The following is a 17,187-nucleotide window of genomic DNA, read 5'->3' as shown; positions in this document are numbered from 1 at the left end:
TCATTCACATAACTTGGATACCTGCTGTACGAATGTTGATAAAGTACCGACTCTCAAATGTGTTCTTAGGTTTAGTTGCTGGTCTAAGCTCATCTTCAGGTTTATGAAACGAAAATAGCACAATGAAATATTTATTTCTCTGTCACAGAGAGGCTGTTGAGAGAAAGGAAGAAACTCTGTGTTTGTGCTATTTGGTCAAATGGAGAATTCATCATGAATGTATCTTAGTCAGCTAGACAAAAAGTTTAAAAAATGGGAGTATCAAGAGCATGCTTCTCGAAATACGCCATATAGAAAGTTGATAGGAGAGCAGAGAGCCATAGGCTCTCTGCTCCTCTATCCAAACGAAACATCTGGTATGGGGTGGCAAAATTGAAGTGATCAGTGATGTTGGGATGAAAACATTTTTAAGTTAATGTAATGTCCGAAAGATGACTATTATAAATAAGGACGTGATGTCAAAAGTAAAGCAAGCTTATCAATACTACATAAAACTACATTTTGGATTAAATTTTTGAAAGAAGCGGTATTTTTTTTAAATAGTCGATGAAGTACGACTAATGAAGAAGGGGTTAAATGTAGTTAACTGTTTGCCTAGTTTAACTGAGCAGAAGACAGCGACATGTATTGCAGGATGAAGAGTGAAGTTATGAATTCTTGGTAGACGTATACTTGTTGGGACGGGAACTAAAAGGTTTTGAGTATTTTTAAACTAATTCCGGAGGGGGAAGCAAAAGGAACCATTTTAAGAGGCATTTTTAATGTTTCCTTTTGGAAGTTATTGGGATCATTTTTAATGAGCAGAATATTTTTATAAACGAACCAAATTTGAAATAAGTGTGTGAACTTTTCAAGCTATTTGGGGAAGAGTAATTCTTAGTCCCTTCCTCCCAAGGCTACCTAGGGCTTCAGGCTTCTATTTTAACATATTTCACTTGCGTGTTTTTGTGATAAACAATTCTTATGTTGTATCCCAGTTGATCTCTCTCTGACAGAGACGAGATATTGGATGTATTAAACCTGTTTTACTTATTTTATTGCACAGACTCTCGGTTTAGTCTAATAAGACATAATACCTTGCTAACCAAACTTCTTCGACTGCTATAGTTGAAATTCAGCACTCACTGAATTAAAGATATTCTGCTTGCATTTTCTTCTTGTAGGGGAAGATTGCGTCTGGCTGTAAAATTTTAGTTTTCTTAAATGACAGTTTTTTTTAAGTAATAGGTTGATTTTGTATAATCATCACGCACGAAGTTCGAAAACAGATTTTAAAACATCGCATGCAGTGGCTGGTTATTTACAATTTTTTGCTTATTACCAAAAACATTATGCAATTAACTCATTCATTTCAAAAATATTACGCTCTCTGACAGGTGCCCATAGAAACAAACGAAACTGTATCCATAACGGTAAAATTCTGTAGATTGTTTTAAATTACTGTTTTGGGTAGCAATTGTTACCTTTGTTACTATAGAAACCTCGTCTCTGAGAATATTCATTGAATAATTGTATATTGCTTTTGTTTGTAAGTACAGGATTGTAAATAACGAATCATCGCTTGTGAAGTTTCGTTTGTTGCCCCGACTTGTTGGAGTAGGGATACTTAACAAAAATAAAACTATTAACTATTTTTAAATCAACTCTACGTGCGAAGAGTTCGTAATAGCTTAATATATCTTGTATCAAGGGTCGCCAAGGGTTAAATAATTCAGAAGCCATACGCTCGAGATCAAATGTGGACTTTTTCCAAACGATTTCAGATCTTCACCAAGCAACGTATTAGTCTTATATCTGGGCGACGAAAAAAAAATCATCTTCCACGTAAAGATTTTCAAAGAAACTTTCTCGTGGTCAGAAAATGTTCTACCTGAATGTTTAAATAGAATGGCAGAGACGCCATACACTGGGACAAGCCAGCCAACTCAAAAGGTTAAGGAAAAAGTGTTTATTTCAGGACTCAGCAATTCATCTTATTTAATGAATAAGTTTTTCTAACAGAATAAAGGCTTTACTAAACATATCAAGGTGCGAATATTTAAGGATGGATATCAATATACAAGTTATTTCTTCATTCGCTTAGTAGGTGGAAGTTTTAAGCCTTATATTTTCACACAAGTTTCCTGCCTAGCAGTAGTAAATGAAGACTCCTTACATTCTTACGTTGAAAAGGAGGTCCAAGTTATTTCACAAAGAAAGATATAAAAAGTACTCTAAGTACACGGTTCTTTTACGTTTGTAAATAAAACGACCTTAATCTTTCAGTGGATACAATTGCAGTTACGATGCTAACAGCATACTGTGGCCGACACCTTAAAACTATATTACTATCACAAATGGAAATGCGATAATAATGATCTGTATTTAAATTCCAATAATGATTTACAGAATACCCATAGCATATTCTGGTTTCAGTTGCCTCTTGATTTCAATACATTGATCTAATATAATTTTGCAAGCATGTCATTAATTTAGATATTGTACAATTAAGGCAGCATGATTGCATTTAAGTAATGTTTGCTTTGAAAGCATGTCTACCATAGCCAATTTCGGATTTTAAGTCAAGTAATATTGCCTAAGCTAGCTTTATCTATGTTTCTGTAAACTTAATAAAAGTCAGCTCTCATCGGTAATTATTTAGTTATTAGCTTGTAGTGATACTACGAAACATGAGAGTTACATTTTCCAGTGTACAGTTAATGCATGGTTGCTTTTTTGCATCGATCGGGCACGACTTGAGCTCTTCGCAAAGAATGCTCTGAACTTATGCCTTCACTGCATGAGTGTCTTCAGACTTAAAAGCGAGGAGGATCAATCGGAGTGAATGACAACTGGGAATTATCCTCCTGTCTTATGAGAACGCGCTGTGGAATATACGTTTTTTTTTTTTTTTCCCCAAGTTGGAGTTTTGAGAATCTGACATTTTTAACATTCATTTTATTTTTAATATTATCGTTCAATCAATATGCCGTCAATTACAGCAGAAGCCAGTTATAATTACAGTTCGAATGGTCGACAAAAAACGTATTAGGGGATGTTCTTTATAACAAGATTAATAATCTAGAAAACCGAGAATTGTCCTGGAATGAAACAAAATCATATTTTTATCATATTACGTTTATTTTAATTGAAATAACTGCATTTGTAACTGACAGTCTGCAGTGAGCCGCAGAAGAAACACTTGTGCAAGTTATTAATTGCAAGAATTCACAATTAGAAGTTATTTGATTACAATAAACATGGTATCTGCGAAAAAGAAGTCGATAAACAACGGATACTTTATAACATGTCCGCTTCAGTGCTTTATATTTACATAAAAATGCTTCGTATAAATGTGCCTTTTGGCACATTTTTACGAAGCAATAAAAGCAATTTTACCGTGTACCAAAAAAAAATAAAAAAAATTCCCACAATCAATCTTGTCCAGCGTGATTACCGAACATCAGTTCGGTAGGAAACTATTATTAAACGATCTGTTGTACTGAGATTAAAGGATGACATGGTACGCAGTTTCATGTTAACATTTGCCAGTCAACAAATCGCGTTGCAACAGAGCAGTACTGTATTCCACGAGCATGACAGAGGTATCATTTAAACATTTGTGAAAGACTATCAGATGCGCTTCGTTTACGACACTCATGTAAAGAACATGATCATAAGGCTCTCATCACAACCGAAAAGCATTCCCCGAATATTGGGATATTAAAAATAATAACAGGAAGACCGAGCATTATGTGTTAAATAAAAAAAATAAAAATAAACATATTCTCTCCAAAATAGTAGTGAAAAATCGGCATTTCATGTATATATCTTTATGGAGAAAATTAAAAAAAAAAATTATTAATCCTTAAACGGCATTTATTGCTATAGGCCTTGCAGCCTGTCATGTGTGGGGTGATATCTAAACACGTCTTCACGAAACCCGAAAAACATTTGCATTACGATTGTGTAATAATACATTTTCACTTTATTTTATTTCTCTCTTTACTTTTTCATTGCGTTATTTGTGATCTTTATATAATTTGTTCCTGTGATCCAATATTGGATGTTCGCTTTTAACTTTTTTAAAAAAATTTATTAAATTTTTTTTCTGTCATTTTATTATTTTAATGAAACTTAACTGTTTTGAAATTAAAACAGTGTACGATTCCTCTAGTATTATTTTCTATTGTGTTTTTATCACACTTCAGTTAGCACTTCAGATTTTGGATATTTTTCCTTCTGTCTGTCCTTGCGTAATTCCATTTTACGTAAGGATAAACAAAGTATTCATTATTCGCGTACACTTTTAGAATGAATATTCTCAAATTCTTCATAAATTTTAATCTTAAATTTTTTGTAGGTGCACAGTAGGCGTATATTTTTCTAAATTCCTATTTCATTATTATACGGATCACTGCTATTCTGCTGTTTCAGTCTGATTACATTCCGTTTAGTGTTCCTTAGTTCTTTCTCTGCTTGCTCCTTCATCACTTACTCTAAATATGAAGTAACGTGACAATGATTAATGCGATAAACACGATAAAAACTTATTTCTAATTTGGCAAAGATTACCAACTTAGTTACTTTTTTATAGGAATGATAAAGGGCGTCATTCTGCATACCCTACTTTGCACACTGTTTCCAGATTTTGATTAATAGCCGAAAAACATTTCACTCTTTTCATACAAGATTTACTTTTTTAAAGCTATTTTTCAGAGGTTTGTTTTTCTTCAATCAGTTAAAGCGTTACTGTTTCTGAAATACTTTCTTCCCCATAACTCCGTTCCACTAGCTTTGTTATTGTTTACCCGCACAACGTGATTCTAATTAGCTGACGGATGGAAACTAATTTGCAAAATCTGTCGCTATTTTGAAAGTAGGTGGTTCATCTTCGAGAATCCCTGCATGGACGACAATTCTGTTTTATTCATGTTTTCGGAAACCCTCGCTCAGTTTCTAAATGTAATAAAATATTCTTTCCATATTTCGTATTCAGTAAGTGAATTTTATTTTCCCACATAAAAGGATGTTTTTCATCCCTCTGTTATTTACACTGTTTTCTTATTATAAACGTTCTTCATTTTTTCCTCCCTGAACTTCAACCAGAAGTGTTTTTCATCAAGTAAATGAATTGTGAATTCAAGTCTAAAGTTCTGAAAAGTATTTCTCTTAAAGTTATTCACCCCCCCCCCCCTCATTGCGGTGGTAGTTTAATCTCACAAAAGAAGTAAACTGGACACGAATCTATATTAAAAAAAGTCTCTTTCTCCAGCTATTCGGAATGCGTAATGTGAGTTAGGGGAAACCGATCGATTTAGCGCCTAGAGATTTGGATGGCAGAGGTCGCTGTGTAAAGGCGCTTGCATTCGATTGGTTGCGAGAAAAGGAAGCTCGAGGAAATCTAGGAAACAGCGAAAACATGCTGACTTTCAACCTATTAGATAGCCAGTGCTGCTTGGATAAACGCCAGGGTGTTGTGTTTGTGTTAGAAATAGGTTGGGGAAGTCTCGGCTAAAGATGTTTCTAACGCATTTAAACATCCACATATAAGTTAAAAAAAAAAAATAAACAAACCGCTCTCTCTCATCTTTCAAAAAAAAAAGTGGTATGAGGAAATTAAATAGAACTTTACAGACGATTGTAACCTTGAATGCTGGAATAGCTTTCATATTTGGGACAGCGCGGTCCAGTTTATCACTACTGGCAAATGCTCGAACTTCGTTTAATAGGAATACGATACTCGAAAGGCCAGTTCGACTAGCCGTCCTCGCTCCAAGTAATAATTCCGAACCGTTTTCGCTAAATAAAGTGCTTCCATCTGTGTTATATGCTGTCCGAACGCTCGAGAATCGTGGAGGTAGGCAAATAGAAGTTACATTTAGAGATACGGAGTGTTCGTCCACTTACGGGCCTTTGGCCGCCTTTGACCTGTACAATTCTAAAAAAGCGGATGTTTTCCTTGGTCCGATGTGTCCCTATGTGTTGTCTCCAGTGGCTCGCTACGCTTCGGTATGGGATATTCCATTAATTACGGCGGGAGGTCAGTCTGACAACTTCGATTTTAAGTATCCCAACTATCCTCTGTTGACTAGAATGAATGGTTCCTGCTCCCAAATTGGATTGATATTCCTTCGAGTACTGAACAAGTTTCAGTGGGGTATTGTGGCTCTTCTGTTCCATAACTACGAATCCCGCACAAAAGGACATTCAAATTGCTACTTCACAACTGGTGCAGTCTATAATGCTTTAGAAAAGCGGCCCTTTTTCCGCATTTTTGATGATACGAGTGATGATACGGACTACATAGGAATGCTTCGAGAAGTGTCATTACATTCACGCAGTGAGTATTCTGTCGTTTATGCGTGTTGTGGCTAAAGAGTAATTTTCTTTTTATAAATATTTGTACACAAGTTAATTGAACATTGAGTAGTGATTTGCGTTTTTCGTTCAGTTGGCCTTTCTTTTTGAACTTTTTTTAAAAATTCAAAAGAATTTTGGATCTTGAAATGTAAAGACCTTTATTTGCTTGATTTATTACAAAGTGCATGACTGACATCAGGAAAAAAAACTAGGATATTAGTTTTATTTGGGATGAATGAGATCTCTTGAGTTTTCTTTCTTCAAGAGACATTTGAAAGCACACTTCATTCAACTTTATAAAAAAAGAAACACACACACACACACTGAGAACAATAGCCACGACGGATATCGATTATTGCTTCCGTTAAGAAAACGTATATAATGCTGCGGTAAAAATAATATTTTAGATGGACATCTTTGTAACAATGTGTATCTAGAAATTTAAGGGTGGAGGAGAAATCCATCTCACTGCTCTAATAAATATTTAAGCATTTCGTTCCTCAAACAGGCCAGAAAACAAATGAAGTTGACAGATGTAATACACTATCATCATTTAAAGAGAGAGGAGCAGAGAAAATTGAGAGGTCCGGCTCCTCAATGGGATGTAACAAAATGATAACAATTCTGAGGGTCACTAACTGCGATACAATTAACATCTTATATATCACTAAGTAAAATGTATATCTACTATTAGAATTTTATTATTCGAGCGGTGTCAAACAAGATTTTATAGGTTAGGTATCTCACAACGTGCAGTTAAACAAGCCTAAAACCAGCATTGCATTAATTTAGGCGACGTAAATTAGTGCAAATATAGAATATTATGAATTCCTCCGTATTTCAAGCCAATTGTATAGTACCCTAGAAGAAAGAAAGAAAGACTAGAGAGTGAGAATATAATCCTCAGCAATGGAGTAGTCTTGATATTGCGCAAACCCAAAGACACGAAATGAACTTTGCTCGGGAGCCCTTCATCAGTACTATAGATTTCTGCATGTTCCCTGATGAGTGCCAACGGTTCGAAACAGCTGTTAGGCCTGTGAAACAAAAAAGCACTAAGAATATACGGGCTCCTGGACAGAGCTCATGTCCTTTAATAAGTACAATAACAAGCAACTCCGATGTTGGAGCTTGTATTCTCATAAGCTCTCTGGTTTGTTTTCGAAACTTTCTTCTAAGTTTCGGCTATGAAATAGAAGATATTATCATTCACTCCCAATCTGTATTGTCTGTTCAAATGATCTGTTCATTTCTTGTTATTTTGTAGTTTCATCTTCAATTATTAATTGGTCATCTTAGCAGGGTTGCGCGTCATTATCACTGTCTGCATGTATTTGTGTAGAGTTTTATTTGTTTTTACCCGATTTATTGATTTTCAGTGAAATCTTTATTTTTGTCGAACAGTATACGCGAAATTAGACCCGAGACTATATTTGTGAAATAGCCCTGGAAAGTTGACCATTCCCGCTAAAAATTTCACCCGACTGCTCCGCAATAGCAGACTTGGAAATGCTTCCTATACAAAGACGGCAGTGCGTTTCCTAACTATACGAACTTTTTCCAGATATACATAACAGAATGGTAACGTAACTGCATTTTCAAATTTCAAGAGAAATATTTTGAGATAGTTTGAGAAACGGAGAACTTTCTGAGAATCCATTATTTGAACTTTAAGTTCTGTAATAGATGCGATGAGAGTTCGGCATTATTTCCCAGTACATGTTTTGAGAATTTCTTATGTTTGTGGTAACGCATTAAGAGGATCCTAGATTAGCTAGTAAATAATACTGCAGTTACCATTCTGTCAGGTGTAGCTGGAAAAGGTGGTTCATATAGTTAGGAGATGCACTCCCGTGTTTGTATAGGAAGCATTTCCGAGGCTGCTATTGCGAAGTAGTCGAGTGAAATTTTTGGTGGGAATGGTAAACTTTCCAGGGCTATTTCACAAATATAGTCTCAGTTCTAATTTCGGTGATCATCTCCATTCTGCCAAACCATATCTACTTTTCCTCACAGAAACTGAATGTTCAACGTCTGTACTTCATGACGCACTTTGCCAATTGCCCTTTTCGTTTCAGTAGTAGAATTATGCGTTTTCTGTTTAATATATTACAGTTTAATTTTATATTTATAATTTATATTCATTTGAATATGTCGTGAGAGATGATTATCCAAACTATATGAAAACTCTCCGTCTTTTCCCCCCATTGCCCTGAAGATGTTTTTGCTCCAGAACTGTTCCTGTTCTGTTTGTATTTTCCTTCTCTCCTATTCCACCGAGTATTTATCGTGCAGTCTGTAAATTAACCTATGTTAAACGCGTTTCTAAAAGGGGCTGAAAATCATTTGTCATCTAATTACAGTCCATTTTTACTCACTTCAGTTCTTTTTAAAGTCATGGAGAAAACGATTTTCATTCAACTTCTGCGCTACCTTGAAACCTATAATAAGATAAATGATCACTATTATAGATTCTGTCGCTGTTGAGGTGATCTTTGATTATGCTACTCACCTTTGGACAAATATCATGAAAAGTAGCTGCTTTTCATATCTCTAAGGTATGATCACTTAGAGATCATACCGTACATTAGATTTCACCAAATTTGCACAAAGTTCTGCGTTACTTCAACCTTGGTATCACCTCTGGGTCTGGCTCCTACTGACGAGTCCTCAATAAAAGTCAAAATTGATCTGGGTAGTGACCCTTCCCATAATGCATAGCATTATACATACCCGTAAGGATATGCGCTTTGCATTATGGGACACTAAGGCACGTGATGTGAAGTTATAACTTCTACATACGAGTTGCCCCAGTCGTGAAAATAGTTCGTGCGCAAACTTTGTTTGCTTACACTTGGATAAAGGATTAAATCAAGTTTATAATTTCTTGGTATTTTTAATTTATATTGTCTATTATCTTCTGACATCTGCATGCGATAGCGAACGAATCTTTATCATCAAACTACAATTAATACTGTTCCACAAGGCTTTTTTTTTTCCTCGCCTACTTTTTTCTTCTGCAAATCCAATACCTTTTCATTATTACACTACACCTTTCAGTCTCGTTTGATGTCTTGCACTACATAAATCACCGAAAATTCCAGAATATAAATTCTTATAAACCTAAAAATACTGATTTCTAAACGATGATTCAATTGGATTCGGATAACCTTGTCAATCTGATTAAAAACACAAATAAAATGCAGTACTATTTTATTTTTTTAAACGCAGTTTCTTCTAGTTTTACTTTCTACTTTCACTGAAATCTCTAAAGATTTCTGTTCTTAGAAAATGTTAACCTGAAATCACATCTCCCTCTTAAAATAAACATATACAAATATTCCCTCCTTTGCATCCAGATTAGAATTCTCTCTTACTCTAAGCTTTACTTGACCCGAACTGTTACCGTTAATTATGAGCATTGCAAATCTTTCCAACCACTGAATACTGTTCTCATATTTGTGTTGGCGCCGCCGAGAGTTTCCTAAAATACTTGACTCGGTATAGAAGAGAGCAATTAGGTTCAATGATGTCTATCGCTAACTCATTACACTTTTTCACAAGAAAAATTCAGTTTCTGCTTTTCGAATTTTCTACAAATATTTCCATGGACACCATACTTGGTATCGATAATTCTATTCAATTTCATTTCTTATACTATCTTCAAATCAAATGTCACTTTATATTTTCTCTTGCTTGCCCATCCACGGTACTGACCTACTGTATATTGAATAGCATATCCTGGACGGGATTATCGTATTTGTTTTTTAAATATTATCAGTGAAAGCGTCCTACTTATATATTTTTTTAATTTGCAGGAACATTTACTTGCCTCATTTTAATCTAGTTAGTTGTCTATCAACTAAACTTTTTGATATCCTTCTTTTAAATGATTATCTTTCGTACAACCTTTGAAAATCTTGGATAAGACTCCTTCGATTACAGAAAATCAATATATATATATATTAAAAATTATATAAATTAAATGTTTTTATTTAATATAAATAAATAAAAACATATATATATATATATATATTGAACCGTACTTACCCCTTCATAATTATGAAACCCTTTTATAACCTTTATAACTTGAGAATAAATAATGACAACCTATTCTATTTATTTTATTTATTAAATTTTTCTTTGACACATACAGAAAAAATACATATGTTTTATGTAAATGATTATAATCTTCTTTATTACTTACTGCAACTTGACACTTGATGGCGTTTCGATTCTCATAAAGTTTGTAGCCCTGGAGAAAAATTACTAGAAACTATCTTCTTCACGGATTGTAGATGCTCATCGGTCAATCGGGTTCTTTTCTTAGACTTATTAATTTTCAACTGCGAAAAAAACTGGTCACATATAAACGTACTTCCAAACAAAGCGATTATTCTTATTGCAAAAATTCGTAACTGAGGGTATTTATCCTTTGACAAGTACGAATAAAAGTTAATCAAATCTGTATCTTCAAATCTTTGAATAAGATTTATATCAAACTGTAAATTAATTAGCTCTATTTGTAGATTTTCTGGTGCGTTATTCACCTTCGTTTTTAATGGTAATGAAAATAATGTAAAATCAGACTCAAATCATTAATATCTTTAAATCTTTCTTCAAATTCTTGTCGTAATAATGCTATTTTTCTTGCGTATTCTTGAGATTTTTCATTTGAAATAATAGGGCAGGATTTAAGATGTAGGAAATGTGCGAAAGTTTTTGATTCCAGTTGTGTTTCCCATAATTGCAATTTAACTTTACAAGCTTTAATACAAGCATACATGTCAGTGATAAGTTTATTCTTTTCTTGTTGACTTAACCGGCCATTTAAATATTCTCTTTATTGAGAATATTTAAATGGACGGTTAAGTCAACAAGAAATGCTAAATCTGTTATCTATGTATCATTACGTAGCTCGTCGATGGTTTTATTTTTTGTGTCATGAAAATTTTGATTTCATTTATTAAATCAAAAAACCGTTTTAATACAGCTCCTCTACTTAACCACCTCACCTCGTTATAATAAATCATTTCTCCGTACTCACTTTCAATTTCTTCAAGCAATGAAACAAATTCTCGATGATTCGGAGCTCGTCCACGGATAAAGTTTACTGTTTTAGTTACTGTTTCCATAACATTATCCTTCTGCAAACTTTTGGCACAAAGTGCTTCTTGATGAATAATACGATGTATAGTGCAAAATTTATTCTGAAAATTTTCTTCTTTCGCTATATTTCTTAATTTTACCGCTACTCCATTTTTTTACCCATAGCAGCTGCACCATCACTTGCAAATCCAACCATTTTATCCAAACTTAATTTATATTTATCTATTATAGTTTTTATTCCAGAAAAAATATCCTGTGCACCAGTGTTTCCTTTCATAGAAATTATTATCCAATAATACCTCAATTACTTCAAATTCATCAGTAACACCTCGTACGAAAACGGCAAGTTGTGCTATATCTGTGATGTCAGTACTCTCATCAACTGCTATTGAGAATGCTGCAAAATCTATACTTTTTTTCTTTTAACTGACATCGTAAATCACTAGCGATTTCGTTAATACGTTCCGCTACCGTGTTGGCTGACAAACTAATATTTTAAAATAATTGTTGTTTGTCAGGACAAAGAAGTTCAGCAGACTTAATCAAATCTTTAAGGAATTCGCCATCAGTAAATGGTTTTGATCGTTTTGCAATGATGTGCGCGAGAGCAAAACTTACGTGAACTGTTGCTTCACTGGATTTATTTGCTTCAGTAAAAAGATTTTGTTGTCGTTGTAAGCCAGATTTCAGAAACTGTAACTTTTCTTCCCTCAGTTTGCCTTCCAACATTTCAAATTTTTCTTCATGATTCGTTTCGTAATGGCGACGTAAATTGTATTCTTTTGGAACTGATATTCCCTTATTACAAATAAAACATACAATTTTATTGCGCACCACACCACAAAAGTACACAATTTCCCATTTATCTTGAAAAACACGTCCTTATTCGTCCACTTTTCTTTTACTCTTTGTTAAAGACATGGCTTGCAGTTTAATCACTTAATTAAAATCGCTATTATACTTTTATTTACAACTTCAATTCAACAAGATGAATTTTCGTATGAAAGCAACACTCAAAAGTTATGCACAATTCTAAACGATAGGTATTGATATAATGTAGATCTAACAACAAGCACAAATAAATATGTTTTATAAGCTGCACGTTAGTTTGCCTCCATCTATATTGCAATATGAACTGCGCAGCTATGCATCGGAAACACCAGAATATTGAAGCGCCACCAACTGTCGGCTGGCGAACTAAATTTACTGATTGTAAATTGTAGATATGGACTGAGCTTATGTGCGCATAAGCTCACTCCATATCTCTGTCTCTAAAACTATAAGCACCGTATTTACAAAATTGTATAGTGCAAAATATAGCTGCAAATGGTCGACCATATTTTTAGATATCAAACAAATACATAATTGAAATGTATTTGCGGGCCGTGTAAAATTGCTTCGGGGGCCAGATGCGGCCAGTTTGAGACCACTGCCCTATACGATTCCAGCTCACAGAATGCCGAAGTTGTAACGCTATTCAGTGGCTCACCAGGCTTGCTGCTGCAATTATCCAGAAATGACGAAGTGGACCTATTATAATCATAATAGAGTTTCTGCTCTATGTACAATACCTCGCATTTTCATTTCTCTGAAATTACATTAAACTAACACTAAAATTATCACGTAATTTACTCTACATATTTTCTCCTCCAGTAGTGAAGCTTTTTAATTAGAAAAGCGTGTTTTGAATAGCGCAAAGAGCTTAAGAAATACAGTAATTAGATTCACAGAAGAATAAATCTGAAACAGGAATACGATTATTAGCTGCAAATGGTCGACCGTATTTTTAGATATCATCGTTTTCTCAAGAGAGCTGGAAATTAATAAGAGGCCAGTAAATCTTGAAAGAGAGTAACAATTTTTATAATTAGCGTAAGGCTAGCAGAATGAGTAAATTTCGATTTTTATTTTTTGCAAGGAGAAAAATTAGAACGTTCTTTGGCACTTTAAAATGTGTGCAACACATTTACTAGAAATTGCATTTTTGAAGTTTTGGACATATTATTTAACTGGTATTAGAGCGTGTGTATGTGAGTATTAACCAGAGCACTCTTAAATACTTTGAATTCAGAGTTACGTTGTATTTGGAATATATCTCGGCGTCCATGAAGGAATAAATTTAAATAACGTATGTTTATGTTCGAATGTTCAGATATTGTAATGAAGCTATAAATAATCAGTAAGATAACACTCGTTTCCTCTTGCAAATATGTAATGCATGGAATCTGTTGCATGAGATCAGTTCCTTTCTACGTAGTGCAATTTCAGCTGAATACATTTAGGAAACTTTTCTGAATATTGTATCATTTAAAAAAAGAGGAAAGCTTAGATCGATGACCTAGCCATATAGCTATGTTTTCTTCTCTGAAGAATCGCTACTTGTTTCCCCAAAAGCAAAAACTTCTATACTCACTTGGTACTGAAGCTGACTAAGCAGAAAATGAAATGATGAAATAGATAAAAATATCAAGAAATGCTCTGTAAAGATCTTGCAAAATTCTGCCTAGGCCTAGAAGACTAATTCTGTCTTGCATGGAACAGAAGGGGCACAGCTATCGAATTAAAAGCAGTTGGCGCTTGATTAGACTGAGATAAATATGTTGCAGAAATATTATCGTGAAAAAGACAAAAATGCCTGAATTGTTTGCATAATTAGGACAGATGAAATATATTTAAGTAACTTAAAAAATGAAAGGGCCGCATTACGAACTAGTATTGGTTTGTAATCGTGCTTCTGTATATTATGTTGTTACAAGAAACGTTCCCTTTCCACTTATTTCCCTAATAAGTTCGATCCGTTTTCGTTACAAACATTTCTTTTTATATACATTCGTTATGAGGTTTCGATCTAATGCATATTTACCCTTAAATGGGAATAGTCTTTAGTTAACAACAAAACGAGGAGATTTACACGTCGTTCGATCTTGCGTAACACTAATGTTCTGTATTTAATTTTGTAGATGTTTCTTCATGATAGGTGAGGGTGTGTCATCCGCTTTTTCTTCCTTCACCACCGGCATAAATGGCAATTTATAAAGTGTAACGAATTCAACACTCGCACACTTTTTAATTGACCTCAAATACAGTCGATATTCACTCCATTTAACTTATATCGGTAATTTCATACTGTCATACGTTGACTTTTCATTATTTGGAACAATGATTCTTCGCATTAAAGTAAGTACAGTATTACTGTTCCTTAATGGCGTACCCGGCATCGCGAAGTAAAATCATCATGGAAGAAAAGCAATTTATACTTAAATTTAGTACGTGTTCCCAACGTCTACCCCCCAGTTTCGTGGGTGTAATATTTACTGTCGGCAAGTTCGCTATACAACAAATGTGCAGAAAGGGAATCCCAGCAGTCTGCCTTGAGCCATTTTCGTGGAAATTTGTTGTGGTTTTATTGGGTAACGATAATCTCTTCCTGCATCATTTTCAGCCGGACAGGAAATCGCTGAGCTACAAACGGCGGAAGTCAGGAAGTGGGAACAGAGGTTTATGTTATATTTATCCTTCCTATTTTATTCGCTGTATCAGAGAAATAACGCAGTATATCAAAGGGCCACAAGTGGCCTTACGCGGGATTTTATAATCGCTTAAGCTTTAAGTAAAATTTCAAGATGTCCTTTAAGCCCATGTACTACTGCTTACGAAACAAGACTTTCTTCCTGATCAGGAAACAAATTATTTACCTAGATGTTTTTAAAATATTCAAAAATGAAGTGCATGCATGAATGAATGAATTCATTCATTCATTTATTGCAAAAATGAATGAATCCTCTTTTTTTTTTTAAATGATACAATATTCAGAAAAGTTTCCTAAATGTATTCAGCTGAAATTGCACTACGTAGAAAGGAACTGATCTCATGCAATAGGTTCCATGGATGACATATTTGCAAGAGGAAACAAGTGTTATCTTACTGATTATTTATAGATTCAGTACAATATCTGAACATTCGAACATTGCAAAAATGAATTCATTTTATGCATTGCATTCGTAAGTACAAGCGACTTCATGCTCTCAACTTATTCAGTGAGGTTATTTTATTGTGAGACTTATTGCAGAATCTACTAATCATATATAAACATAATTTTGTGAGCTCTTTTCTTCTAGGTGGAAATGCAGCCTACTAGAAGTTCTAAAGTTCGACTATCCATTTTAAATTAAATGGTGGTATAAGCTGTAAAATAATGATCGAGCTTTCATTTTAAATCTTATATATACTTAATGGAAGATAAAATGCATCCGCTGCCTATTCCCCATAATCTGCATAAAAAGGACGTTTTTCACTAAATGAAACTCTGATAGAAATAAACTGCTTACGAAGGTTTTAAAATAAGTGATCATTTATTTTAAAGCTTTCCTAATATCAGAGAAAAAAAAAGATTCTTACGATATCCCATAATCTACATAAAATTTATCAAGAAGACAACTTGATAAGTAATCTAACGGCAGCTACTTACTTACCCGAGTCTGACAGACAGCGCTTGCAAGTGATGAATTTTGAACTAATGATCCGCGCGTCATCAACCTCACTGACTCGCACCGATTGTAGTTAGTCAGCTGGTACCGTTATGGCTTGCGCCAAGTTCATTATGAACTTATCACATGCAGTAATAACAGGCACTTGTAAGTTTTTAATCAACTGAAAGAACCGCATATATAAAATTATCATGTGACAGGTGATTCGATTGCGAGCGTGCGTGCGTGCACAGTAAGGTGCAAGCCTCCTCCTTAGAGTAGATCTGTAGAAAGATCAGGGTTTTTTTGTAGAATTCAGGGTTTTTCTGATTACCTAACATCTGTGAATGAGTTTAAGGGGAAGTATGTCAATGTTGGGTCTCCCGCGATGAGTCTTTTGACTCCATGGAGGCACCTTATATAATAATAATTACACGAGCAAACCCAGAGTACTCATAAGGTATACAATTACAACCTTTCATAGAGGAACGCAGTTCTCCTCTATGACAGTGCACTTTAGAACTGAGTTCGGTAATAACAATATGTTCCCACCCCCAACGAGGACACTCTGAATAATTTGTGTGATCACTTTCAGAGACCTATTTCAAATTCTGCTAAGAGCATTTTGAGATAGTAATGCAGCAACAGCTGCTTAGCTTACTCGTACTTGTTTCCATCACAAGTTAGTTCCTAATAAACTGTGGAAATCATAGTTAAATTATCAATATTCGCAGGGATTAGTTTCAAAATTTGGAGGATTTCAAAAGAAAAGATTTACAAAAACAATCCCTTATAAGCAATCGTTTTTATCATGGCAGGTGTTCCTTCTACGTAATATACTTCGAAGTTAGGAGACATATCTGTTTACTTAAAAAGCTGATGCTACTAAAGTCTATTATTGATTTGGGTAAAGTTATTTAACCTATACATGGTCGATAATGGTTTCGAATTTAACTACCATAATGTTTATTGTTTTGAAGCTGCATTTGAAAATACAAATTACTTTTAAGTTAAGATATCAACTAGATGTTCATTGCAAACAAAATGCTCGAAACTGTTGCTGAAGCTCGTCTAATTCATAATGTTAAGCGCAGTGCTATTCTTCATAGAACACTACTCAAAAAGAAATTATGAAAACAAGTGCCGTGGTGGGAGTAATATATTTAGTTACTCGAAGTCTATATGAACATCAAAACGTTGATTAATTATTTCATTTTAAATTAAAATTTATTACCCAACACGCCAGCTGTTTTCTTAACTTTGACAGAAT

At 34.2% G+C, this 17,187-nt stretch overlaps 1 protein-coding gene across 1 annotated transcript in view; it reads left to right on the top strand.

The window, feature by feature from the left end:
* Positions 1–5,589: 5,589 nt before the first annotated feature.
* Positions 5,590–17,187, top strand: part of LOC150104334 (atrial natriuretic peptide receptor 1-like) — a 282,793-nt gene continuing 271,195 nt past the window's right edge. The window contains exon 1 of the mRNA XM_090396460.1: positions 5,590–6,322. Coding sequence (XP_090252586.1) covers positions 5,590–6,322 — 733 coding nt within the window. The remainder of the gene's footprint in view (positions 6,323–17,187) is intronic.

Source organism: Typopeltis vanoorti, chromosome 8, assembly GCF_054136105.1.
Source record: "Typopeltis vanoorti isolate ZY-2024b chromosome 8, IOZ_Tvanoo_1.0, whole genome shotgun sequence".
NCBI classification, from domain to species: Eukaryota; Metazoa; Arthropoda; class Arachnida; order Uropygi; family Thelyphonidae; genus Typopeltis; species Typopeltis vanoorti.
This window is presented reverse-complemented; position numbering and strand designations above follow the sequence as displayed.